This window comes from Setaria italica, chromosome III (assembly GCF_000263155.2).
Source record: "Setaria italica strain Yugu1 chromosome III, Setaria_italica_v2.0, whole genome shotgun sequence".
NCBI classification, from domain to species: domain Eukaryota; kingdom Viridiplantae; phylum Streptophyta; class Magnoliopsida; order Poales; family Poaceae; genus Setaria; species Setaria italica.
This window is the reverse complement of record NC_028452.1, coordinates 7,250,612-7,276,627: the sequence shown is the minus strand read 5'-3', so window position 1 is coordinate 7,276,627 and position 26,016 is coordinate 7,250,612. Positions and strand designations below refer to the sequence as shown.

Sequence of the window (26,016 nt, the reverse complement as noted above, 5' to 3'; positions counted from 1 at the left end):
ATAGATGAAGATAATATCTCAAACTAACAGAACTTTGATGTCGATATTTCAACTTAAATGCCTGAATGTCTTAGAATTTTGAAATTTTATGCAATATTTTAGTTTGCTGTTATTTCCATTTGTTCTAGTGTAATGGCTACGTGGCATGTCTGAGTTCCAACTGTTCCTATCGCTTTAGGAAGTGACTTTAAGGAGTTAGCTAGTGACTTCTTGAAAAGATTCTCCAATCATTTTTTTTATTTAGACTCTCTTTTCTTGTAGTACCAAGTATCTCTTTCTGTTGTGCTAGTACCAGTCCATTCATAGAGTTGCAATTTTTAGCTGTTTTCTTGAAAGGCTATTGGAATATTTTTGCGTACTCATGGAAGAGGTGGGATTGATATGCTTTCAGTAATTCATCTGTATCAGGAATTATGACATCAGCAATACTGTAATTTTTCCGTGAAAAGTATACTGTTGTCCCATGTTAAAAACAATGGTCATTAAACATCTTTTTATGTTTACCTTTTCCAATGCATTTTCGTGTTGTATTTGTGGAAACGTAGTTAGTCTTAGTTTACAAGAGCTAGCCATCATCTTCGTTTTGTTTCAGCGATAACTGTAACTTTTCTAGAGGCAGCTTGGCCAATGGCCATAGTTACTACTCCACTTGTCTGTAATTTTATGAATTAAAAGGAAATTTTCTTTATGTTAAAAACTTACAAGGAATTTCAACGGTTGATGTCATTTAAAGAGACTAATTCTTCCAAAAACTCTTTTGCAGTAGAAGATATCGTGTAAAGTTAGAATTTCTAGATTTAGTGAATCTGTCCTCTTCATCAGTCACTGACAATCTTTGATGGCGTTCATTGTGTAATAGTGAGATTGGCTCAATCCCGACTCTCTGAATGGTAGAAAGAGCTTTATGTACAAGTGATACAGATGAATGTGCAATTGTCTATATTTGTAATTTCATTAGCTAGTATCTAAAAATACTTTATTTATCTTATTTGTAAGTGAGTTCTTAAGGAACAAGTTCTATGGTTTGACAGTTCTATGCATTTCTGTTGTGCAGCTTCATGATATTCTGAAGTTCCTCGCTGTTTACAGTGTAGCCACAGAAACCTTATGTAGTAGAGAACCCCCTTTTTTGGTTTATAAAGTAAAGAACTAATAGAGCAACTTGCAGCATTTGTACTTGAGCTATTTTCCAACAGTTTCATGGAAAAAGGAAAGTTCTTTGTCTTTTTGTTATGCTTTATTCACAGGAGGACATTATCAATGTAGAATAAAGATTTTGCATGTTATAAAAATGTCCTGTTTCCCTCTATATATACACACCCTCGTTCGTTTTGTGTCTCAGTGTGCCAATCTCAGTTCTCTATACCTGCCTGCACTGAGGTAGCCAAATATGGACTACTCAAATTTGCGGCGCCAGATCATCTCCATGAAGAAAAGCCTCTTCGATCAGGTTTTGTCTCAGTTCACTGGGAACCTGGGATCGTAATGACTAACAGTGTCACACCTATTAACATATTTTTTTTCATGTCTGGAGCTCTTATAGGTTTCATAGGATAATCAACATAACTCATTTTGTCAGGCAGATTATTCACTCATTATATTTCAAATTTAGTTTTGTAACGAACCACAGCTCATTTTGTTAGATGATTTGAAATAATTCAAGTAGCTCCAATCTTCCTATCTAAAAGTTACACAACATATTCTGCTACATCATGTTCACACATTGTGAATTTGTGATAATGGAATTTAGTAGATAAATGGAAGGAAGTCGCCGACCATACAGAATAGCGTGCCACTTTATTTTCCTATTTTCATATTCCTTTGAGAATATACAGAAAGGTGGGTTTTCATACTTTACAGAGTCATCATAATTTAGGATCATTTTGATCATACATTAGTTTCTGGTAGGCAAACATCAGAGTCCCCTTTATGCCTAGCTAGGTTGAAGCCTAAAACCACTTGCTGGAACTCAGTTGGTTGGTCTTTATGTGGACTGTCCAAAAGGCAATCTTTCGTTGTGTATTTTAGAGTGAAGATTTGTAACCCTTAGGGACAAGCACAATCCAAACGGTTGATTCTAAAAATGTTCTCAAATAGCATACAAGCTGCTAATTTTATCTTTCATTTTTCATTATCATATAACACATGATTTGGAGCAAATGAAAAAACAGGAAACCCATGAGATATAGTTTTTTCTTATACATTTTGATCCCATGTGTCTTTCTTTTATGTCCAACGAGCCGCCATACTTGTCACCAAAAATGTGCTTGTCTCCATGTCCAAACATACCCTATATCCATTATTTCATCAAGGATTTTTTGATCCTTCATAATATTTCAAACAATTAGAAGAGGCCACTCTCAAGAGCAAGTTGCTTTTTACCAGAGAGTTAATTCTTCTTTATTTTGCTTTTTAATCTAACCCGTAATTTCCTGCAGGGTTACCTGGATGAACAGTTTAATCATCTGGAAGATCTGCAGGATGATTCAAGCCCCAATTTTGTTGAGGAAGTAGTGGCTTTGTTTTTCAAAGATTCATCAAGGTTGTTGACAAACATAGAACAAGCACTGTAAGTAGTATATGACTGATTCATCTACAGACAATTGGGATTTTCTGGTATACTGCACACACATGACTTCTAAGACAAGATTAGCAGTAGAAACAATCCTGTTTAGTGCATTCACTTTTCAATTTCTTGTGATACAGTGAGAAGTACCCTCAGGATTTCTACCGGTTGGATTCTTTGGTGCACCAGTTCAAAGGCAGTGGATCAAGGTATAGAGGCGGTGAATATGCCTAGAAACATATTGCAAACAATTGTTTTTCATAGCTCGGCAATTCAGAATCTTCTCATTATCCATTATGGTCTAGCTTTTGGAGTGCTCAGCTCACTGATGCAAAATATGATTATTAAGATATATCTTCAAGTTCACTAAAGGTAGCCTCTTTTCTGGCACAGCATCGGTGCTCTGAGGATGAAAAATGCGTGCTCCATGTTTAAAGCACACTGCGATGGCAGGAATCTCGAAGGGTACACTTCACGACTCTTCCTCTATATCTGCATCTCATTCTTTTCCAGTGTGCTCACCTGTTTCACCATTCCATGTCTCAGATGCCGCAGGTCGCTCCAGAAGATGAAGAGGGAGCATGCCACTCTGAAGCAGAAGATGGAGACATATTTTCAGGTAAACGCAACACTCTAACCTGTAAAGACCAAAGGTCCTGTTGCTGCTCACCTTAATTGCAGCGTTTCTTACATGGATGATGAACATCTGTTCTTACATATTTACTGCCTGCTGATGATCCAGTTGCTGAGGCAAGTCGGTCCTCGAGAACGCGCGGTGAACTCATGCAAGTAAAAAGAATAGCATGGAATGCAGTTCCGAGGGAAATAGTGCTGTGGACTATCTCTGTTCCTTTGGAAGAGTAGTATGCTCCTGAAATTTTGCCCCTTTTGTTGCTCGTCGGTGATGTATCTGTGGTTTCTATACCGTCTGATGTTGTTATTATATACAATTTGCATGCTCCCTGGTTGACTATGGAGTCTCACAATGCTTCTGTACTCCAAAATGAAATGTAATGGTCAATATATTTGGGTTTTGTCAAATGATAGACTGTCTCACTCATCTGTTCTGCTTCATGAACTCGTGCTGCTGATAACAATTCCCACTATCTGAAACCCCAGATTTAGGTGATGTAATCCCCGGTTCGCCACCAAGTTGATGACGCCTTGCTGACGCAACATAACAGTGATACTGTGATGGTAAAAAGGAGAAACTGTGACGCAGTAGTAACAGCCAGCCATGTCGCTTGTGTATGATAGGATGCAGAAGCCGGAACATTCTCTAACAAAGTTTTAACTGCGGATTGAGTGCAATTGAACATCATGCACACAATGACACAAGATACATAAAAGAAGTGTTGTATGTTTGCCATTGAACTGTGGCATTTTATGATACACATTACCAACCCAAATGGCAAGGGTTGGTATTTAAGGTTAGTAAACTACACTCTATACGTGATTGTACATTTCACAAAGAATAAAGCCTTGAGAACTTCATTCCAGTAACGTCTCCTATAACTTCCCAATCAAGCACTGGTACAAATATACATCCAGGCAGATGGGTCAGCCGCAGATGACTCCTAATCTATTCGTGTATCAGTGTCGGAAGGACGACGACCTTCTTGATGACATGGAACCTGACCTTGATGTGCTCAGTGCATCGGCAAATTTATGGATCTCCGCATCCACAGGTATGGCCTTGCCGCTATCAAGGCGAGCACTGTGACCAAACGAATTTACCCTTTCCTCTCTAGAAGATATACTCTTCACATCAGAATGATCACTTCTCTCATTTCCAGTTTCTGTTCCAACAGGACAAGATTTCACACTGTGCAAAGAAGAATGCGTACTGAAGCCATGATCGCCATGTCGTTGACTATCAGGTACATTTGGTTCTGCCATGAATGAAGAATAGCTATCATGTGAATCCCTTCCAGTTAAGTCATCGAATGAACAGCTTGAAATAGATACTCTCCTTTCCAGAGTAGAAACTTCATGGTTCTCCTTTCCTTTTCCAAGCACCAGTTTTCGAAGCTTAGAGAAGAACTTTTTCTTCTTCGGGTTTTTATGCTTTGTCATCGCAGCGACATCAATTGATACATCATCCGGTTCACCTGACGATGCCCGTGAAGAAGAGCATTCTGAACCAAATTCAACATGGCTCAAGTGACTGTCCTCCGCACCAGCGTTGGCATATTCCATTATCAGCTGCTTGGCCTTCAGTTCAGACTTAGGGCTCAGGGTCTTGTTAAGATCCCGTGCAACAGTCTTCCCTGATGGAGCATCCTTGTTTCTCAGCTCATACCGTAGGCAGGCATTTATCCATTTCAGATATACCAATTCTTCAACATCTGCAAACCTGTCACTCTGCAGTTGTTCAATCTCTTTAGCCAACTTCTCGTTTTCTTGCTTCAACCGATCAGCCTCCTCCAATGCTTTTACCTGAAGACATTATAGGTTATTGAATTCATGAGGGAACAACAAAATATCAAGAACACAATGAACTTTAAACTAACATAAAAAATTATTTTGTGGTAGAATTATGTGACTTCGTCTCATTTGCAAAAGAAATATTGAGAACACCATGTCGTACTTAGGAATGACCACTCCAAGGATTAAAATTGATTTAGTAAGTGCCAGCTACAATAAAGTCCAAGAACAGTAAAGAATCACCTCCATGCTATTTTTAGGCTTGGGTACAGGGGGTAGGCGTGTAAGCTCCAGTCTCCTAATAAGATGTGCATTCTCCTGCTGCAGCCTTGAATTCGTAGCTCTAAGCTCTGTTGCCTCCTTTTCCAGCTCCTCTAGCCTCTTCAATTTATTCTCAACCTCAATATGATTGTTCACCTCATCAGTCTCTTTGTGCTGCAATGAATCGACTGTTTTCTGAAGGGAAGTCACTTTCTCCTTTGACTGTTCTGCATCCAATGCCAACTTCTTCTTTAGCAACTTGCACTTCGCTCTTGTCGCCTCAAGCTCAGAGATTATCTTTGAGTTCTCTGACAACTGTGCTTGCAGCTCCTGGTTTTCAGACTGTAAAGATTCGACCTTCAATGAGTACAGCTTGGATTCGACATTGTTAATCTTCAGCTGATTCTCAAGCTCCCTCACTGCGGCATCTTGCTCCTGTAAACCGTAATACTCCAGAAGCTGTAGCTCCAGGGTCTTCTCCCTTTCTTGCAGGGATCTCACCAAATCTCTAAGCTTGTGGATTTCATGGTCATTAGATACATCTTCCCTTACTCTTGCTGCAGGTGTGGTTGGGATACTGTCTATGTCTCGGCAAAATTCTTTGAGAACCATTTCATTGAACTCTGGAAGGAGGTATCCTTCATCATCGGCAATGCTTCTGCATTTGGGGGCCAATGGCACTAAGGCTGTGGTGGTGGTCGTTGTGGTTGTAGTGGTTGTGTGAACAGAGTTTCCACTGATGATTTTTGCCCTGGTGTCCTCCTTGACAAACAGAAAAAAGGTCAACATGTCAACATGGGCATTTTTACACACTCGTTCAATTCAATAGGAATAATATGCAAAATCAAACATGAATGGTCAATCAGAAGTCAAGTCGTGTTTTATCGAAGACAAACTACATTCATGCGTGTTGTACTTGTACTGCAAAATCGAAAACTTAACCTTGTTTCACAAGATACCATTTGAAAGAAGTGTGCAATGAAAGGGTCATCTGTTATGATAATGTTTTAGGCGATATAAACATCACCTAGCAGTGTAAAATGAGTTTAATCACTTAAGAGAAGATCAAAACACCAGTATTTAGAACCAAAAAAATTTAAGCATTAAAAAAAATAAAAGTTTTCATCAAAAGCCACAAATACTACGCACGAACATGGACAAATTTTAAAGGGTGGTTGAATCTTCAGAACTATGAATTACAAGTAAACCATGAAATTCAATTATTCAAAATCCAAATCCTTACATTTTTGAGGATCCTCAGCTCCTTGAGCCCTGTTCTGGCCTTCATGCTTGGGGCATCATCCGACTCTACAATCACAAACACACATGCACATCATCACCAAATTTCATGTACCACAGCACAAAAGCACAATTGACAATCGATGCGCCATCTTCACAGGCGCTACAAATCTGCTCATGGCTGATACCTGAGGGAGGAGGAGGGGGTGGCAGCAGGAGCTGCCGGGGCGGCCGCTGGCGCCGCGAGAAGAGCAGCCCAGCGACGGAGAGCGTGACGGCGACGCCCACCCTGAGCAAAAGCTGCGGCAAGTCCTTGGCGTCCCCGCCGCTCGGCCCACCACCACCACTCCCTCCGCGGCCGCTGCTGCTGCTGCTGCAACCTCCAGGCTTGGGCATCTGACGCCGCCTACCTCGCCAAGAACATCAGAACCCAATCGACAGCCACGAAGGTGATGAGAATCCAACCTTGCCGGTCACGAAAGGAGCATCCTTTTGCGCCGCGAGGGGCGGAGCCGTGCCAAATTCAAAAAAAAAAAAAAATTGGGCTCCAACTCCAACAACAAGGTTGTGGGTGAAGAATCTGCTCTTGGAGGGATGAGATTCTTGCAGAACGCCAGAAAGCGCGCGTCAGGAAACGCGAGCTCCGGCACCTGCAAGTGGCCGGCTAGACCTCCATGGCGTCGAATCGAACAGACTGGGGGGAAGAGCCCAGCCTAGCAACCAACCGAAGCTACCCCTGAAGAATCCGTCCCATGGCAATCTCCGGTTCGGCTAAAATTAGGCTGGCACGCTCCGAATTCAGCTCGCAACCAACAAAAGAAGGTCAAGGGAGAGAGAGGAGGAAGAGTAGGAGAATAAGCAGAAGCAGCAAGCAGGACAAAATTGGGGGCTCCCTCTCCTCACTTTTTCAGGTTGTTCCGTCTGCGCTTTGGCCTGTTCTTGCCCCTCAAACCAAAACGCAGGCCAGGACAAACTCCAAGCGACGCCGGAATCTGCAAGCTTCTTGGCCCGTCTCCTCCTTCAGCGAGAGCAACAGGAGAGACGACACATCGTCCGCTTGCGCCACAGTGCCGGCCACCTTTCGCCTTTCTTTATTCGGGGTTCTTGGCCTCTCCTTTTCGCCTTCTCCCGTCCCTTTCTTGCTGATCCAACACACAGTTGTTACCGGGCAACTGCACAGCGAAATTCCCCCCTTCCAACCTAACCTTCCACGGCCTCAGTGGCCAGACCTCGCCGTCGCCGTCCACTTCGCGTTTAATTTCGCACGCGAGTGGACGGTGGGATTCATATGGCGACGAGGAGACGAACGTGAAGGGTGGTGGCAACTGGGCTGATTGGCGGTTGGGAGATCGACGCATCTCTCGAGATCCCGCCGGTCAGACCACGCCAAGCACGCAGCGGCTACGAGCGAGGACGCGTGTGCTGTTTTGTTCGAGCGGACTGCTGGACTGGCCGTTGCTGGTTGATCCTCGTGTTCACATGGGGAAAGGGACCTGATGCGTTAATTCATGTCACATCGAATATTTGGAGGCTAACTAGGAGGACTAAACATGAGCTAATTATAAAACTAATTATATATAGATGGAGACTAATTCACGAGATGAATCTATAAAGTCTAATTAATCCATCATTAGCACATGTTTACTGTAGCATCACATTGTCAAATCATGGACTAATTAGGCTTAATAGATTCGTCTCGCAAATTAGTCTCCATCTGTGCAATTGGTTTTGTAATTAGCCTATATTTAATACTCCTAATTAGTATCTAAATATTCGATGTGACAGGAATTTTAGGAGGTGCTAAAGAAACAAACATGCTTTGCGTGTCTGACAAAATAATTGACACATCGACAGCTATAATTTTTGAGCGGTTGGAACTTGGAAGTTTTGAACTGCCTGCGTGGGTACCATGTGAAGATTAACATATGCAGAGTCAACCCCCCCTTCAAACAGAAGTAAAAACCATGGGGCAATATGGATGTACATCGCAAGAACAATGATACCAAAGAGGTAACCACACCCTTGATACAATAGTAATAGCGATAACACTAAAGCAAGATGTAACAGGTGGACTGTTATATCCATCGATCAAAGCATAGATCCAAAATGCTCTCAGAATTGGTAAATGTAGATCAACGAGTTCCTATGATTTGCCCAAGTTTAAGCCAAAATAAGTATATATGTTTGACCCCTCAAACTGAGATTCTACCAAAACACTACTGAATCTATATACCTGTCAAACTCCGTCAAATATGTGCTTCAGTAACCAAATGCTCAAACCAGCTTGCATGTCAAAGAAAGCTTATGCTATAGCCCACGAGAGGCGGGGAAATGGTATAGCCCACGAGAGGCGGGGAAATGGTACGGAAGGTATCCGGGTACGGAAACATGGAAGATGGTCGAAACACGTGAAGAGTGGACAGAACACCTGTTCGTCAAGCAACCAAGGGAAACGACTAGAATGGGCTTCGGGGATAGAAACGTGGGAATAAGCTGAACACATCAAAATGGCCACCGAATATATGTTCGGCTATGAAATCGTGTGCTATAGCCCATAGGAGGCTGAAAACAGCCCGGCGGAGGTCTAGGGATGGAGATGTGGGCGATAGCCGAAACATGTGAAAATGCCCATCAGACACGTGTTCGGCCAAGAAATCATGTGCTACACCTCTCAGGAGAATGAAAACAACCTGGGAGGAGAATGAAAACAACCTGGGAGGGTTTGAGGATGGAGACGTGAATACAGTCGAAAGACGTGAAAATAGCCATGGGACACATGTTCGACCATAAAACCGTGTGCTGCCCTTGAGAGGTCGAAAACAGCCTAAGGGGTTCAAGGATGAGACGTGGGAATAGCCGGAACTAGTGAAAATGACCACCGATCATGGGGTTGGCCATAAACCCAACAAGTTTGGTGCTAGTCCAGCATAATTTGCATTTCTAATTACAAATTTAAAAGAATAGCACAAAACACATTGTTTTGGACAACACGCCTCTCTTCTCCATTTCTCTACGGCATCTTCCTTCTCTCATCCTTAACTACGGCATCCCCGTTCTCGCTCAACCTTAACTACGGCATATGAGAATATGCATCTCCACCATCCATCACCATAGCAATGGTAGATTTGCCGAGGATACCAGTATATATTTTAACTTTTACCTCCGGTTTACTGCACGAAGTGTTCAAATGATTTAAAAAAACAATGGCCAGAATTCACAGAAATGACTAAACATTAAATTTTGACCCAACGATACCTGTTACGCCCGTTACCAACTGAAAATATTCCCACTTCTGGTACTACATCATGGGCTCTTAGCAGCACACTGAATTTTCCGTTGAAGAGGGATAGCCACAGCAACATATGCCAGAGCTTCAATAAACATCAGCATACTTCCAACAAAATGGTCCAACCTGCATCTTTTCATACATTTTTTTTTTCTTGTTGGCGGGGGCGAGGGAGTAACCGTCATATTTGATGGTCACCCCTTTTGCAGCAAAACATCAAATGTAAAATACCACGAGAACGCTTTCAACCAAAAAAAGAAAGATATTTCCCACTATCTATTGAAATTAGCTTAGGTAAAATTATAATTCTATGGTATCTAAATCCTAAATCCTACAATGAATGGATCAACTAAACCCTTTTCCTATGTACAAGGAAAATAAAGATGGGTGAGTAACTGGACAAAAGGTCAACGATGCACTATAAGTCTATAGGCAGGCATCTGTAAGCATTCTACTTTGTACATGCTTCCCCTGACTGGCCGACAAAGAACGGACTCTTCCTAGTCTTCTTTTCATCAACTCCCAAAAAACTTGAGTTGTGTAAAGCTCCCATCATGAGCACTCCTGTGATCCAAAATGCTGTCACTGCCAAAATATTGTTGGGTCATTGCTATAAACTGCGCGGTCCTGGATCTCTAAGATTGATACATGCCAATCAACAAGCCTTGCTTGAATGCATTTGCATAGCACAAGTCCTGTTGGGAATAGCCACCAGCTGGTTTCATCCCTGCCAAGAGTTTCGAGGTTAAGGTTCTTAGGTCAAAGGTTATTCAGGTATGAATGGCGTTCAGTTGCCACCTCTTAGCAGGAAGGAAAAAGATGCTTACCCGCCCAAATTCCATGGCTGCATGCTTGAATGTTTCTTGTTTGATGACTTATAATGCAGAAAACCACATACAAAAGCCACAGCCTGCGAGCAATGTGCACTTGTAGGTTAAACATGGTACTGTACTTAACTAGCTACTCTGAAGAAAGTCAGTAGGCACCCTCGACATGAAAAATGTACAACATACACATGCATAGTAATTGCAAATATTATTCAAATGGGGGAGATCATCAAAAGTTCAAAAAAAAAACCCAACTGGATCACATGTTCTCTCAGCATCTTTTCTCTCCGGACAAACCACTGGAAAAAAAGGGCACTACTGTCTACTGCTGAGTTTTACATGATAAGCTGGGGGTAGGAATAATGTTCTGTGTGCTCATGCTCTATCTTCTGTTTATGTAAAAAGTACATCATGGTCAGATGGTGCATGCTTGAATTCTTAATGGCAATATGTAATCCCAATAAATGTTATAGCCGATAGCAATGATACTACATAACTGCCATGATTCTGAACCTAAACAACTTGATGAGCTTGTAAAAGAAAAATCCAGATGCAGGCAAGGATGGATGAATACTTACAACATTGACCAGTGATGTAATATTCCATAAGGCATACACACGAGCAAGGCCAGCTGACCGCCGCGGTCCATGACTAAAAAGAGCATTTATCCCAGCGGGAAACGGTGCCAGTATCCCAAGAGGAAGAATGAACAAGACTAATAAAACATCGACCATGGAATATGAATATAGTTGGAGGAAAGTAAGCAAGACTAAGCTGAAATCTGCAAGAAGCAATATTGAGATGACTAGGCCAACGAGGTCCTGCAGTTCAAAGCAAAAGAACCATGGTGAGTGCAAGATGCAGCAAGTCTCGTCATATGCACACTATAGCTAAGTTACTATATCTGTGAAAATGGCAGTGTCACCTGATGTCCAACTGGTTTTGTATTGTGCAAGATAAGAGAGAGAGGGTAAAACAAATCTCTCCTGTCTTTGAGCATCTTTAAGTTTTCAACATTGAGAACGGTGCCAGTTATCCTTTTACACAAAAGAGCATCGTTGATCCTTGAGTGGCTCAACTGAGAATCAGCATATGTATTCTGGTTTCTGTACGATATAGGGGAAGTGATTAGGGACAGATGTCAATCAGAGGGAAAGAATACAACTGCTCAGGCAGGTAAGAAATGACTCACACTGAATGCTGCTCGGTTATAATTACAGAGTCACCTTGAAGTTCAGCAGCCACCGGTCCCCCCACAGCATGAAGAACAAGACCAAACTGACAGTAACCTAATGCTGTAGTTTGGAACCATGCAAGGTCAACACGCACATGGTACGTGTTCAATGCAGGATTTGCGTGAGTTTCAAGCCATTTGAGCACAGGAAGAAATGTTGTGTTTAGATTTCCACGACGAACCAAACGCAACTGGGCATTCAATCCAGCTACAAGACGATGCCATATTGACGATGGTACAGCCTATAAAAGATATCAATAAGTTAAGAGAATAATTGGTTTAATTCAGCAATTCAGTACAATCTGAAATGTTTCAGAATCAACCTGACTTATAAGACTTGTAACCACTCTGTCACTATGAAGTGAAAATGGAGCCATATAACTTCCATCACCTCCAAAGATGAGGGACATTGGAAACCTTTGATGAAGTCGAGGGGGAAGATCAGTCCTTTTCTCATCGCCACCAAGGAAGAAATCTAAATAACCCAGCATTAAATCTGGAGTAGCAGCTACCTACAAATTTGAAAATCAGAAATTATCTATCCATGATGAGACAGGCACCCGTATGACAATCGGCAAGAGTAAGAATGCAACCTATGCTTTTTGATACTAATTAAGTTGCAGGTAATGCACAACCACACACAGTTGCAATTTTTTCCAGGCATAATGCAACCATGAAATTGAAATATTGGAAAAGATCTGCAAATAAAGCAGAAAACAATATATACCTTCAGCCCTTCATAAAGTGCACGTGAACGGCAGGACCGTAAGCATGAATGATCATATTCGGATCGAACAAATTCACATAGTTTCTGTAATTTCTTTCTCCTGCGCCACTGTTGCCAGGACCATGCCAGGGGATATGAAAGTATACAGAGAATACTATAAACTGAACCCTCCCACCATTGATAGGCTGCAAGAGCATTTATCTCATCAACAAATTTGTTAAATGCATCCTCATACCTGAAAAAAAGAGTCAAAGAGGACATTCAGGGATCAGGTAAAACTTGGATACAAGAAAGAAATAAGTAAAGAATTGAAAACAAACAACAAACGGGTAGAACTTGAAAAGAGGATGGGCACACATACACAATCTCTGAAATTTGCTCTGGTGGGGTGTGTGGGAGATGCCAAGGCTCACTGAAGGTGTTTGGGCCCATGAAATACATCCTGTGCACATGACAGTGAGATTCTTCTGCCCTGTTTGTTTCCAATACCTGCCCCATTAGCAGAAATTCAGTGACACTGAAAATGATCGCACCACAGCTTAATAAGGTATTGAATCAGTCGGACAGAATGAATTTCACAACCTCGTTCAGTGATTCAAGGAAGGGAAAAGAGTGATCAATTTGGGAACTGTGCTGAGTCGGTGCTGGCCCAGGCAACTCATCAGTACCAACAAACTTCATCCGAGCAATACTCAAAACAAGAGCTAATAAGACAAGAAGGCCAGAAAGAAGCAGGCCAAACAACCAAGGTCCACCAAACGTATATATCAGCTCTTCAAGAGCAGTAAAACAGTGAGGCATGCGATATCTATCAGACACACATTTGTATGGGCATGGGGTTTCAGCAACACCTCCTGTCAAAAACATATTGCTAAGTTTAGAACACTCAGGCAAACTGACAAATCTTTCATAGTTGACGAAAAGGTTCTGAAACAGCAAAATTCGAAATGGAATCAAAATAACCAGAAATAACCACACACAAGAACAAAAAATATATACAAGTGAGGCCCAGCCTAACACCATTTCATATTATCTAACATGATTTAAGAAAAGCGGAGGACACCATTCGAAGGTTTCTTTACAGGCACGCCTACAAGACAAGAAGTGCATGAAAAAAAATCCCTGTGACACTACAGAAAATTTAGAAAAACAGACTCCACAGATATATGTATGTCAGAAATCAAAAGGATATAGTTCTGGTCTGCTACTTATAAGACTTGAGCTCGATCTGCAGTTTAGATTAATGTTTCTCAAACAGGCAGAAAACATAGCATGAACTACCTCGGACGCTTATGTATACAGCACGGCGAGGTAGCTCATTTGGAGGGCATGGTGAGCACAAGGACTTAGATGATCCAGTAATATTCTTGTATGTTCCTGAAGGACATTCCTGCATTTTGCCACGGAAAGCATTGTGACAGTGTAAGTAGAAGTAGCACAAGCCAGATAAACTAAAAACTAGAGGTATAATCGAGGGTTTCTGCCAGGTTGATAAGTGTATGTTCATGACATGATTGTACAAATATGGATAGTAAACTACAACACGGCCTTTTAGTTAACAAGACCATTTTGGCTAGAGATGAAACCCAACAAGAGTCACAGAAAAGGGACAGAAAAAGCAAAAAGAGGTATTAGTAATAATAATAACAGCAGTCTCAATGACACTAACCTACTGAGCTATCTCACCACAAAGCTATGGCCATTCTCCAAGTTATATTAAAAAATAGCAAAGCACAAAAGCTTGCCATACATTGGATTGTGTCCCTGATACACAAGAAACTAAAACAGGGAACCAATCTTCTGAATGTAACACATTATATGATTTGGCTCAAAGGAGGTAAGGCAGCACATCTGATGTCTCACAAGTTACCTTGCAAAATGTTCCATAAAGACCTTTTGGGCAATCCTTTCCTGTGACTGTTCCATTCTCACCAGGAAAACCATGGCCTTCACTGACTCCTCCTCTATAACAGAAACAAATGGTCAGCTCAGCAATTTAGCGATACGAGGAAAAAAAGATTGAAGGCCCTTAAGGCATCAACATTTTTAACAATAAAATACAATAAAAAAACACAGATTCAAAAGAGATCACTGGGACTGGGAGAAGACACTCCCTGGCTTTATCTTAAGAGCAGGGGGAACCAAACCCTTCAGGCCTTGTTCGGTTAATCCCCTTCACAAGGGGATTGAGGGGGATTTTGACTTGTAGGGGATTTAATCCCTCCCAATCCCCTTCAAACCAAACAAGGCCTCAGGGAGGTACTCACATGACCTACAAGCATTGCAGTTCAAGCCAGGGCAGGCGGCCTCTCAACCACAGTTGATTTTTTCTCGAACATGCAGGATTTACCTCACATGCTAACTGGAGTCGATGAAAGCACATACTCCAAAATTTATGGAGCCCAGGTGTTCAAAACAAAAATGAAAAGAAGGCAGATACTAGGATGTGGAATGGATGAAAAAGGCAATAACAAGAGAAAGCAAAATGATAGATTTATACTGGAGGTGAAAAACCAAAGGACTGAAAAATCAACTTAAAAGTGAACAATGATTCTGCCTTCCTGTTCCCTCCCAGTCTCACTATCCTATGATTCTATAAATACTGAAACTGTACTAAACATGCCTTCATAATTCAAAACAAGAAGGGGCTGACAGACTGCATCAGAATTAAACACACCTTGTAAGTATTGTTCCCTTAACAGTTGCAAAAGGAACATAATCATCTCCAGTGGGAATATCGGACCAGTGAAAGTGAATCCGACCCCCTCCACCTCCACCACTGCCATTGTTTCCAATCCCACCGACACTTGAGAGTACAGAGTCCTCCTTTAGGAGTAAAGTCCGCACAAAAAGAAGAATTGTACCACCAGAACCACCACCAGGTCCTCCAATTGTGGCATGAGATGCCAAGCCAGTAAAACTACCACCATTTGCCTCAATTGAGCCAGAAAGGGAGAGGTTTGGCAGAGATTGCTCCAGAGAACCCATCACTAAAAAATTGCACAATAGCAGTGCTATTAAGAGGTACGATGACTGAACAGAGGGCAAAAATGATATATATACAATATTTGATACCTATTATACCACCACCAGCCGTTGAAGATGCACTGACATTGCCGCTGCCGCTGCCAAGTTCACAAGGTAAATCAGCATGACCATATGCAGGTCCACCCTCTGCATGATCACCACTGTAAATGCCATCACCGCCTTTACCACCATGCCCACCCCCACCACTAATCCCACTGCTTAACATTTTCCCTTGTCCAATTCCACCCTGGCAGCCTGGAAACGGAAGGAACTTAAATTCCAAAATAGCTGGCAAAAGTTATGTGAATAAAGAAAAAGAACCACTAAACTGCAATACATGTATGCATCAAATTCCAATAATCTATTCAACCATATCCCTCAGCCAGTAGATATTGAATTAAGCTAGCTTAGAGCATCCCCCTTTCACCAATCCCCAATAACTTGTTAGAGAGAACTCCCCAGTAACCATTTCAGCATATAGGGGATGGGTGCTGCAACAGTTCCCCAACAACCTCATCCCCAATATCTCCTGATATCCTGTCAGTGGGTCAATCTATTTTTTCCTTCTCAGTGGGTCAAGCAGTGACAAAAGAAGGGAAAGTGGATCTGGTGGAGCATCATCTTTCCCCTTGATCCCCCTTCATGGCAGAATATAGGGAAAGGGGATTGGGAAAGGGAAACTGCTGGACTTATCTCAGATCAGACAGCCACAAAACAAGGTTAGTTCATTATTCATACTTATACAGAGCAAATTTCACAAACCTACTGAATCCATGGCCAGCTCGCCCACATGACAACTTTGATGAATATGTTGCTGACATGTGGACCCAACTGGTCATGAATGGGCAATAGTCATGAAATTGTAGTTCAATAGAAGCGCTATTTATCACAATATAATCAGTGATTAGTCTCATAAAAGATCTTTAGGACTGCAAGGCTTGCAAAAAAAAATACATTTAAAAAATAGCCCCCATGGAGCTACGATTCAATACAAGCATTATTCATAACAATATATTCGGCGATTAATCCCACTAAAATTCCTTGAAATTACAAGACAAGCAAAAACGAACACATTAACAAAAAACAATAGAGGGAATATTTCAGTGCATAACTGCGAAATTTGGACCATGCATAGTTTGCTACAAAAAGTTTGAAATATTAACAAAATAATCAATATTTCATTAAGTAAACTGAAAGCAACACAAGCAAAACAACCATAGTCTGATACAACTTTAAGAATTATGTTATCCTTGAACAGTTCAAGGATTGTGTGCTTGATTGATGTTAGATTGTCAGTCAAATCTAGTACATTAAACCTACTTATTGAAAAGAATTACCTTTTGGAAACCCCGGTGTTTAATAATGAAAAATTAACGCAAGAGTGAAAGTACTAAGTTGTAGGACCTGTCATGAAGTATACCTATATAATCTGCAGGGACTACTGGTAGTAAAGACCATTCAGCACCTTAACTGAATCATTGGATATATGCGGGTCTAATTTTTTTTAAAAAAAACTATAGCACAGCCAATGTAGCTATTCAAAATGCCTACGTAAATATTTAATTATAGTATAACAAAGTGTGGAGAGAATAGACAGGCATCCTCTAATTTAAGGCCCATAATGCAGTACAGACTCAAATAAGTAAGCAGATTATGATAAGTGACAATAACCAAGTAACTGAAAATCTTATCATGGAACTTTTCCAAACTTGTCTATAGCAAAAGTATGTTATCTGGCTTATGGCATTGTGCATGCTAGGTGGTCAACAGAACATGATATCCTAACTTTCTGGTTCTCAGACCAACAAAACAATGATAGGATACCTAATCCTGTTGCACTTATGGTCCCAGATGTCTGCACAGTGACACTTCTTGCTCTGTTAAAATTAATAACAGTTCCTTGCACAAGGCCGGAAACATCAATATCTTCAACGCGGCATATCTGCATGCCAAAAGCCACCATGGATTACAAGTAAAACTAAAAGGCAATATCCTCACAAAAAAGAGAGGAAATTTAGGAAACCAAATGAAGAGTGAAATGCACCAGTAGTCCTCAAGCTTATCCCACGGTGTCATCCAGGTCCCTAAACCCTTAGGTCCTGTTTGGCAGAGCTCCAGCTCCTCTTGGAGCTGGGTACCTCTAGCTCCAAGAATCCATGGAGGTTAAGCTGGGGGAACGTCAAGGATGTTTGGGCAAAGCAATTTGTTTATACTTTAGACTAAAAAACAGAAATTTAATTAGCATACAAAATCTTGATTTGATGTGGAGTAGCGGGAGCTGCCAAAAAGTAGGCCTTAAGTTAAATGCATATTTGAGTCCCTAAACTTGTTAAATGAACCACTCAAGGTCAAAATCTTCCTAACCAACATGAACTTGCCAATTTGGCATGCCTCAAGAGTTGTCAAATACTCAAATCAGCATGAACATAGGAAGGTTCATTTTGGTTAGTGGGATATGGACCTTGCATGGCACACTTACAAGTTTGGAGACCCAAATATGCATTTTATATTTTTAGAGTTCAGAGACCTGGATGACACCATGGGACAATACCGCAAAGGCATTCTACTCTAAAATAAGTAGATAAAACATCACAACTTGGGAGACGCTACAGCTTGGGAGACTCTACAGATTAGGAGAATTAAAGCACACCTGTAAAGTAAAAGACAATGAAGAGTTCAAGTTGCAATCCTCAGGTGGATGAAAAATTTCCATAGGGCAACTCTCATCTTCACAGTTCAGCTTTGGTGCCCTGGTGTTGCCACAAAATCTTATTAACAATTGACCAATGAGGAAAACAATTAAAAAAAAGCAATTAACACCAAATCTGAAGGTGGTAAATTACATCTCGCCAATACTTCCATTTATAAGAGGGCCCCTTAGAACAGCTCCAGGTCCAACCTAAAAAAAAATTACTTATCAATTACTAAATCTTCTTCAAATGGCTAACAGACATCAGACAATCTACTAACTGCAACAATGAAGTATTGAACTGGACCAGTTAAACAAATATCAAAAACTGTGTTGCCCGTATTATGACTGTACCAGCAGTCGAGCACACACCATCCAAAGAAAGCAAGACACAGAATTTTGATTGCTTCAGTTATGAAAAGCAACATGATTCTCTCGGGAGAATTTTAAACCCTGAACCATCTAAATTCAACATCTTGAACTCAGATAAGAAATACCAGAGCAAAGAATACCACAGGCTAAAAGAGAAACAGCAAAATGGCATAAAAAAGGATGGAAACCAATGATCAAGTCTCCAGACAGAAGCTTTGTAACAGGGCAAATTTTATTTTAAATAACGTCAAAGATAGAAAAACTATCCAACCTCTTCAGAAACCAATAGAAATGTGCTAAGAAAGGCACAATGGGCATGCAACATGATACAAATAAAATAATTTCAGATAGATTGTGAATGAACAAAACCTAAAAGCATTCAACATACCACTATGTTGTAAAACAGTGATAATATAAGGCGTTGTGCCTCTATTGTATCTCCTTGACCAGATAAATTTAGAACGCCTTGACCATGAATCCCAAGATTAGCATTTGAATGTATCACAGATGATTCCTGACAAGCATGTGAACAAAAATATCACATACAGTAAAGGCAGACAGAAACGGATGTAACACACCTTACAGTTGCCAACATACCTTCAGGACTATCAAATTGCTACCTTCTAGTAGTGAAGTTGCTACTCCTGATTCTCTGTCACCATCAATAGTCATTCTCGAGTTCCACATAAGGAGCATTTTTACTGACATTCGTAAAGCACCAAAGACCTGAATTTGATTGAAAATGGAGTTAGTACAGCATACAGAATATTAATTGCCACACGTGCAGCAAATAACAGAGAAACAAAAGTAAATAAGAACCTTGATTGTGGAATCACTCATAAGAAGTTCCTCAGCCAACAGCTCAAATTCTGAATACGGATAATGTGTCAGGCCAAAAGTTAGAGTAGCACCAGCTAAAAGAATCTGTCCTTGAGCCTGAAAATAGAAAGCAATTAAGAAAGGATAATATAGAAGGGAAGAAACATTTAGTGAAATAATAAATCCACTGATATTCAGAACACATTTCACCCAATTATACCGCACTAACAACCAGTAATACTTTGCTTATTTCGAAAAGAAAACAAGCACACCAGCCAGCAATGACAATGTGCATTATCTACTTGTTATATATGCAACACTAACTCATACAGATGTACTCCCTTCAGCCACCAAAAAAAAACTTTGGAGAGCATGCACTCAAAGGTTCAACCTTCTCACTATTTTAATATGTATTTACATCTGTCAAATGAAAAATAGTACTACCTCTGGCCATAATTATATGACATTTTGGACAACTTGACTTGTAATTAGTTGCTTTTTGCTGTCCAAGACATCATCTAAATATGATCAGAGGTAGTATATAAAGATTTGTAAAATATCTCAAGAACTTTCACAAGATCATTCTTTTCTTTGTTCTAAACATATAATTTTAGTAGAAAATGATGGTCAATGTTATGTTTTGGGGATCATGTACATGTCCAGAATGCCAATTTTTGCGATTGGAGGGAATATTATTGTGGTTTAAATTGTTACGAAAAGTACAGATAAGCCCCCTAGCTGGATATGAAAGACTCAAGGACAAACAAAGCCAAGACCTGTCAAGTGCAATGCTTGCAGCAAAATTGTATTGGCTACACTATCGATAAAGATAATGGTGTAAGCCTCCAACCTGAATACGACTCCAGCGTAAGGGAAGAGAAACTTTGGCATGATTTTTTATAAGAACATTTGTCCAGAGTGGCTCATATGGGGGATCTAGAAAAACTGTATCAGTTTGTGTGCTCAAGTTATCATTGCTAACAGTAATACTCTTAGGCACTTCTTCATAAAGAGTTCCAGCTGCTCCTGCATTGTCCAAGCATCCTGAACTCTTTCCCCCTGTACAAGAACAACAACAACAAATCCAATTAGTCCCAAGAAACTTGGGATAAACTAGTGATGAAACCCAGCAAGGGGCACCACAAGGAGGAAGTGAAAGGGTATTGGTAACCATAATAGTAGTAGTAATAGTAGATCAAGAAAAAGGCAAATTTAAAAACAGTAGATCAAGAAGCTTGAAAAGATCATGTACTCTCCGTTTACCAACTATTATGGGCAATACCGGATTACTGATACTTAGAGCTTAACCTCATAAACTGCCTTATAGAATAACAGACCGGAAGTAAGATTGTATAAGGTAGGGAGGACGGTGGCAGAGAAATGGGTCAATAACTTCAATATAATGATTCAAACACAGGTAGCCCGTTTAAAAATGTGCAGTCACTAACGCAAAACAAAACCAAGTAAATTACCATGAACAAAGATTTGGGCATCATCATGCCTGCTGAAAACATCGATGGAAACACGTCCTCCACCTCCGCCAGCCAAACCATTGCCTCCACAAGCACTTATTTTGCCACCCCCTCGCCTGGTTCAGATAATGTATCAGAAGGGGAGCACTTGAACTATGAACAATCTTTCACCAACAAATTTAGCCAAAAAGAGTTTTTTTTCCTAAGAATACACAGGTGAACCATACTCATTTAAATAAGAAGAACCAGAAAAGAAGTCTACATCATCACTTAGAAACATGCAGGCTATGGAAGGACATGAGTTCAAATGCCAAATTGCAATTTTATTAAGTGGAAGAAATGTTGATAAAGGATTCCAACAGCACTTTAAATTCTCCATCAGCCATCATTCTCACTCTTCTGTTGCAACCTGACAAGCAATCCTGTTGCTAAACTAAACCTGATACAATCATATTGGGCTTGCAGTTACCACCAAATATTTACTACTCCCTCCGTTTCAAATTGCAGGTTGTTTTGGTTTTTCTAGGTTCATAGATATTATTATGCATCTAGACATACACTACATCTAAGTGCATAGCAAAAACTATGCACCTAGAAAAGCCAAAACGACCTACAATTTGGGACGGAGGGAGTAGCACCTTAGGTTGTTAGCAAAGTAGCTCATTGTTCTGTAATGATCAGTTGTTTCATTAATGTCACGCTAACTCTGATTTCCTAACAGACTTTGAGGGTTAATATCAACTTGATCATGACCATGTTAAGTTTGTCACATAATTACTCATAGGTGCAACTAATAAAAGCACACTAAACAGCTGGTCTGATAGGAGTACATTAGCTACTATTTATCTTATCTCATGATGCCAAAGAAATACAGCGGTCCTCTGCTCATTCAGCACTGATTGTGTAGCACTAATTGTCATTGATTGTTTTGTGTGCATGCTGAGTTCAAATCTGGCTCAAGTTTATTAATTATCAGCATAAAAAGTAATCTAATTGTTCCGCTGAAAAAAAAAACTCAAGTGGTTGATATTCCATATGCTACTTATGTTTATCAATGAAGTATTGCAAGAGGAACATAAACTTCATATCTTAATCATCCAAAAACCTCAAGCAGGATTCATGTATGTATTTGTATTAAATTACCACAATAAACACAACATGTTAATCATACATCTTTATACAAATTATCTTAAATCCTGATTGGGCCCAAAGACAGAAGCTACTATAGTCCGCCTTGATTTTCCCAATCGAAAAGATATTTCAGTCTTCCTACATCAGCTTGCTCAAATGCCTGATAAACAGCTCAACCCACACAATAGGAACTAGGAAGTGAGAAGTGAGAAATGCACCACAAAACAACTGCAGCATACTCACATTGTTGCGGCCTTCAGATAGATGCTGCCCCCAGAGCCACCCCCACCCTTGGTGCCACCATTTCCACCATCAGCAAGAACTGTTCCATTCAACACAATTTCTTTAGCGAACAACCACACTACACCACCACCTCCACCACCATAGTCCTTCTCGACAGTAGTCGATCCCCCTTTGCTGCCGTAGCTATTTGGGGTCTTCAGTGCAGACCACGCGTAGGTATCACCACCCCATGAGTCCTCCTGCGCCTGCCCCTTCTTAACGAAGCAGCTGGCGCCACGGCCGCCGTGTCCACCGCCATCCCCATACGTCCCGGTGGGCACTCCGCTGGTCTGGTCCGGCGGGTCGCCGGCGAGGGCGGTGGTGTTGACGACGGCGTCGACGCCGAGCGTGATGTTGGCCGCCGCAAGGGAAACCCACCCGGCCACAACACGGGCCCTGTGCCCGAGGAGGATGCCGCCTGAGAGGTTGGCGGAGAGGACGCACCCGGGCCTCTCGCAGGTGACCGCAACGCCGCCGAGGATTACGAGGCTGCCGTTGCCGCTGATGTACACCCCGCCGCCCAGCCTCACCGACTTCTGGACCACGCACTGGGTGTCGAGGTCGCCCACGCCGCGGAGGTCCCCGGCGCAGGTCGCCGCCGGGGCGGCCGGCGGCGGCGGCAACGCGGGGGGCGGGGGCGGCGTGTAGTCGTGGAACGTGAGGATCGAGTACGCCTCCGCGCCGCCCGCCTCCCCCCGATTGAAAGCCCCTGGGCTAGGGCCCGTCCCCCCGGATGCGACGGCGAAGAGGCCGAGGAGGAGGAGGGGGAGGACGCCGGTGGCAGGGAAGGGGAATGTGGGATGCCATGGGGCGGGACGCATCAGAGCCCCAGCGCCGCGGGTTGGAGGTACGGATAAGGCAGGGATTAGCGCGGCGGCGGGGGCGGCAGCCGATCGCCGGCGACGGCGAGGTGGGCGGTCGGGGCTGGGGTTTGGTGAAGGTTCGGCCTCCGCTCCGCTGGGCTTGTTTGCTTTCCACTCTTCCGTTAACGAATTGGGGATGGCAGCGGGCATCGGGTGGGAGCCAGGCCGTCGGATGCGCATCAAGATTCGGGAAGAGTAGGTGGGGCTCTCTCGGTGGGCGGTGGGGCCGCGCGGCAGAGAGACAGATGCGCACGAAGGAAAGCGGCGTTTTCGATTTATGGATGGATAGCTGAAGACAGCGACTGTCTTATGCGCGTATTGCTTTAAAAATGGTGGTGTAAATGGGCTGGATGGCATGTTGTTATTAGTAGGTATCAAAATCTTAAAAGGTGTTGTGACATTTTTCTCCTATAGCGCGGAGTGCATCTTCTCTTAAAGATGGCGTTTATGTAAGATTTATGATATGCTTGACGGTATATTGTTTGAGTCCGTTAGCGTCGAATGGTTGTTTTATCTCATGCAATGTATTGGTTATATAAAGGATTAGTTATCATTCCTTTTTGTCTTTTTAAAGATGATAGCTTGTACGCTATACTAAACTTTACTTGTTATAAATGGCATAGCTCTAACTTCAATGTATTACCTTGCTATGTCTTAAATGAAGAATAATAAATCCTTGAATGATTGTAAGTAGTCAAAATAGTTCTAGATATGTTTCCTATGTAGTTTTGTTATAAGTAGAAAATTTGCTCCAGTTGTATGTGTGCTACGCGGTTTTGTCGTCTTTCTCTCATCTTTTAGTGTTCCAGATATGTGCTTTGGATGTGTGTCCATTTTTTTTTTTACTATACTACATCACTGTAACATAGAAAGCCATAGTACATAAGACAATTCTGGCAACTTATTTACAGGGTTGAATGAGCTAGATTAGATTTTTTAAAAAAATGCCATGTTTTGTATCGATTGGGTGGAGGAGCTGGAAACAATTATTGAAAATGCTAGGGGCTTTAGGTCCGCTTGATCCCTTGCTGAACACCGTATCACCTTGCCTGTGTAGCAATCTTGGTGCCTGTGCGGAGGTTAATCCATGTCACATCGAATCTTCGGAGACTAATTAGAAGGATCAAATATGAGTTAATTATAAAACTAATTACACAGATGGAGGCTAATTCGCGAGAGGAATCTATTAAGCCTAATTAATTCATGATCAGCACATGTTTACTGTAGCATCACATTATCAAATCACGGACTAGTTAGGCTTAATAGATTCGTCTCGCAAATTAGCCTCCATCTATGCAATTAGTTTTATAATTAGTCTATATTTAATACTTCTAATTAGTATCTAAACATTCGATGTGACAAGAACTTTAGTTTGGACTAAAAAACCAAGCACCCCTTGCCTTGCTTCTGCAAGAGAGCCGAATCGACTCGCCCGGCCTGGCAAGGACTTCGTTGCTCGTGCCATGGAGGCGAGGCGAGGCAAGAACAGCCCTTCTCAGGAACCAAGGAGACCCTTTGTTGAGAACTACTTAACATGATCTCAGATTTAAGAGAGGAAACTGGAAAAAAAGGACTACATGATCTGTTTAGTGAAAATCCAATAAATTAGCTCTCACGTGTCGGTAGTCCTTGACTCGTTTGGAACCGCGGTCCCTGTCGTCCCAAGCAGGCTCCTTGTCTAATCAGATCGCACGCTGAGGTCAGTTTAAGATTCTCAAGAATTTTGCCTCTTGTTGACATGGTGCATTACTACGTACGTTATTTATCCTCATCTTTCTTCTCGATCAAATAGGATCACGAGAACTTCTCTTAAGAAATGTTACCCTTCATACACATCGAATTTTCTTTTTACCATTAACTAGGAGCCTGAGTTTAGTTTTTCTTTAATCATCTATTAAAGAACACGTCACATTCATGAAACCTGGTAGCCATGCATAAGTGTTCAGTGTACCCTTCAGAACACGGTACAGGGAAATTACCTGGCCAGCTTGGACATCTGTATCACGACTTAAATGATTGATCTGAAGTTAGTTACAGCCCAGCGTTACATTCTGTAGTAACTTTTTGTGAAGGACAAATCAATCTATGCATGCAGGCATCACATCTGAAGTTTTTTTTCACGGTCATGTTTTCATTTTCCAAATTTGCCCCCATGTCCATTTCAAATTATTGCAAAACTTCTCAATTATTGGTATTGCTCGTGCATTACATATATTCCCTCCGTTCTTTTTTATTTGAATTTGAGCTAACCAGCTGTAAATCAGAACAGAGGGAGTAATTGTTAAGGCGGATAGCCGGACACGCACAAGGATTGTCGTAGCGTGGTCAAAGTTCTAGGCTTCTTGATCACCGCTACACGCACAAGTACAATCATTTTCTTTTGAATAGAGGGTTACTGGACACTGATCCTCTCCCACGTAGACGTAGGCAAATGATTTGACAGAGACTTGGCGAGGAGGAGGATTGATGCTGGTGCGTGCGACAAAGTGACAGCACGCAACGGGAGAACGTTGTAGAATACAGCGACGCGCGAGCTTGCCCTGCTTGCACAAGTGTTGCACTCAAACTGCACCATGTCTTTCCCTGAATCACACGTTGGTCTGCATGGCGACGGTGACTAATCCAGAGGTCCACATGGCACATGCAACATCGAATGTTTATAAGTATTAAATATAGTCTAATTATAAAATTAATTGCACAGATGGAGTCTAATTCGCGAGACGAATCTATTAAAATCCTATTTGGATACAAAATCCTAAAGTTAGTGTACTAAAATTTAGGACCCTCAAATTGC

The 26,016-nt window shown here is 41.6% G+C and overlaps 3 protein-coding genes across 3 annotated transcripts; 1 reads left to right on the top strand and 2 right to left on the bottom strand.

The window, feature by feature from the left end:
- The first annotated feature begins 1,332 nt into the window (after window positions 1-1,332).
- On the top strand, window positions 1,333-3,626 carry LOC101782248 (pseudo histidine-containing phosphotransfer protein 2). Its single transcript, XM_004960829.3, has 6 exons — window positions 1,333-1,450; window positions 2,439-2,569; window positions 2,707-2,775; window positions 2,960-3,031; window positions 3,113-3,185; window positions 3,309-3,626. The coding sequence occupies exons 1-6, from the start codon at window positions 1,391-1,393 to the stop codon at window positions 3,357-3,359; spliced, it is 456 nt and encodes a 151-aa protein (XP_004960886.1). The 5' UTR covers window positions 1,333-1,390; the 3' UTR covers window positions 3,360-3,626.
- Window positions 3,627-3,845: 219 nt separating this feature from the next.
- Window positions 3,846-7,792, bottom strand: LOC101781849 (protein CHUP1, chloroplastic). Its single transcript, XM_004960827.3, has 4 exons — window positions 6,682-7,792; window positions 6,498-6,562; window positions 5,237-6,016; window positions 3,846-5,005 (listed from the first exon to the last, which is right to left on the bottom strand). The coding sequence occupies exons 1-4, from the start codon at window positions 6,887-6,889 to the stop codon at window positions 4,160-4,162; spliced, it is 1,899 nt and encodes a 632-aa protein (XP_004960884.1). The 5' UTR covers window positions 6,890-7,792; the 3' UTR covers window positions 3,846-4,159.
- Window positions 7,793-10,021: 2,229 nt separating this feature from the next.
- On the bottom strand, window positions 10,022-23,340 carry LOC101780898. The gene is made up of 22 exons (XM_004960824.3): window positions 22,321-23,340; window positions 20,947-21,062; window positions 20,325-20,533; window positions 19,475-19,591; window positions 19,253-19,381; window positions 19,044-19,169; window positions 18,438-18,493; window positions 18,245-18,344; window positions 17,419-17,536; window positions 15,643-15,849; window positions 15,245-15,557; window positions 14,438-14,531; window positions 13,849-13,957; window positions 13,150-13,421; window positions 12,929-13,056; window positions 12,568-12,802; window positions 12,164-12,352; window positions 11,799-12,082; window positions 11,532-11,712; window positions 11,185-11,427; window positions 10,607-10,689; window positions 10,022-10,506 (listed from the first exon to the last, which is right to left on the bottom strand). Exons 1-22 carry the CDS (start codon window positions 23,178-23,180, stop codon window positions 10,362-10,364), a joined length of 4,314 nt encoding a protein of 1,437 aa, XP_004960881.1. The 5' UTR covers window positions 23,181-23,340; the 3' UTR covers window positions 10,022-10,361.
- Between the last annotated feature and the right edge of the window lie 2,676 nt (window positions 23,341-26,016).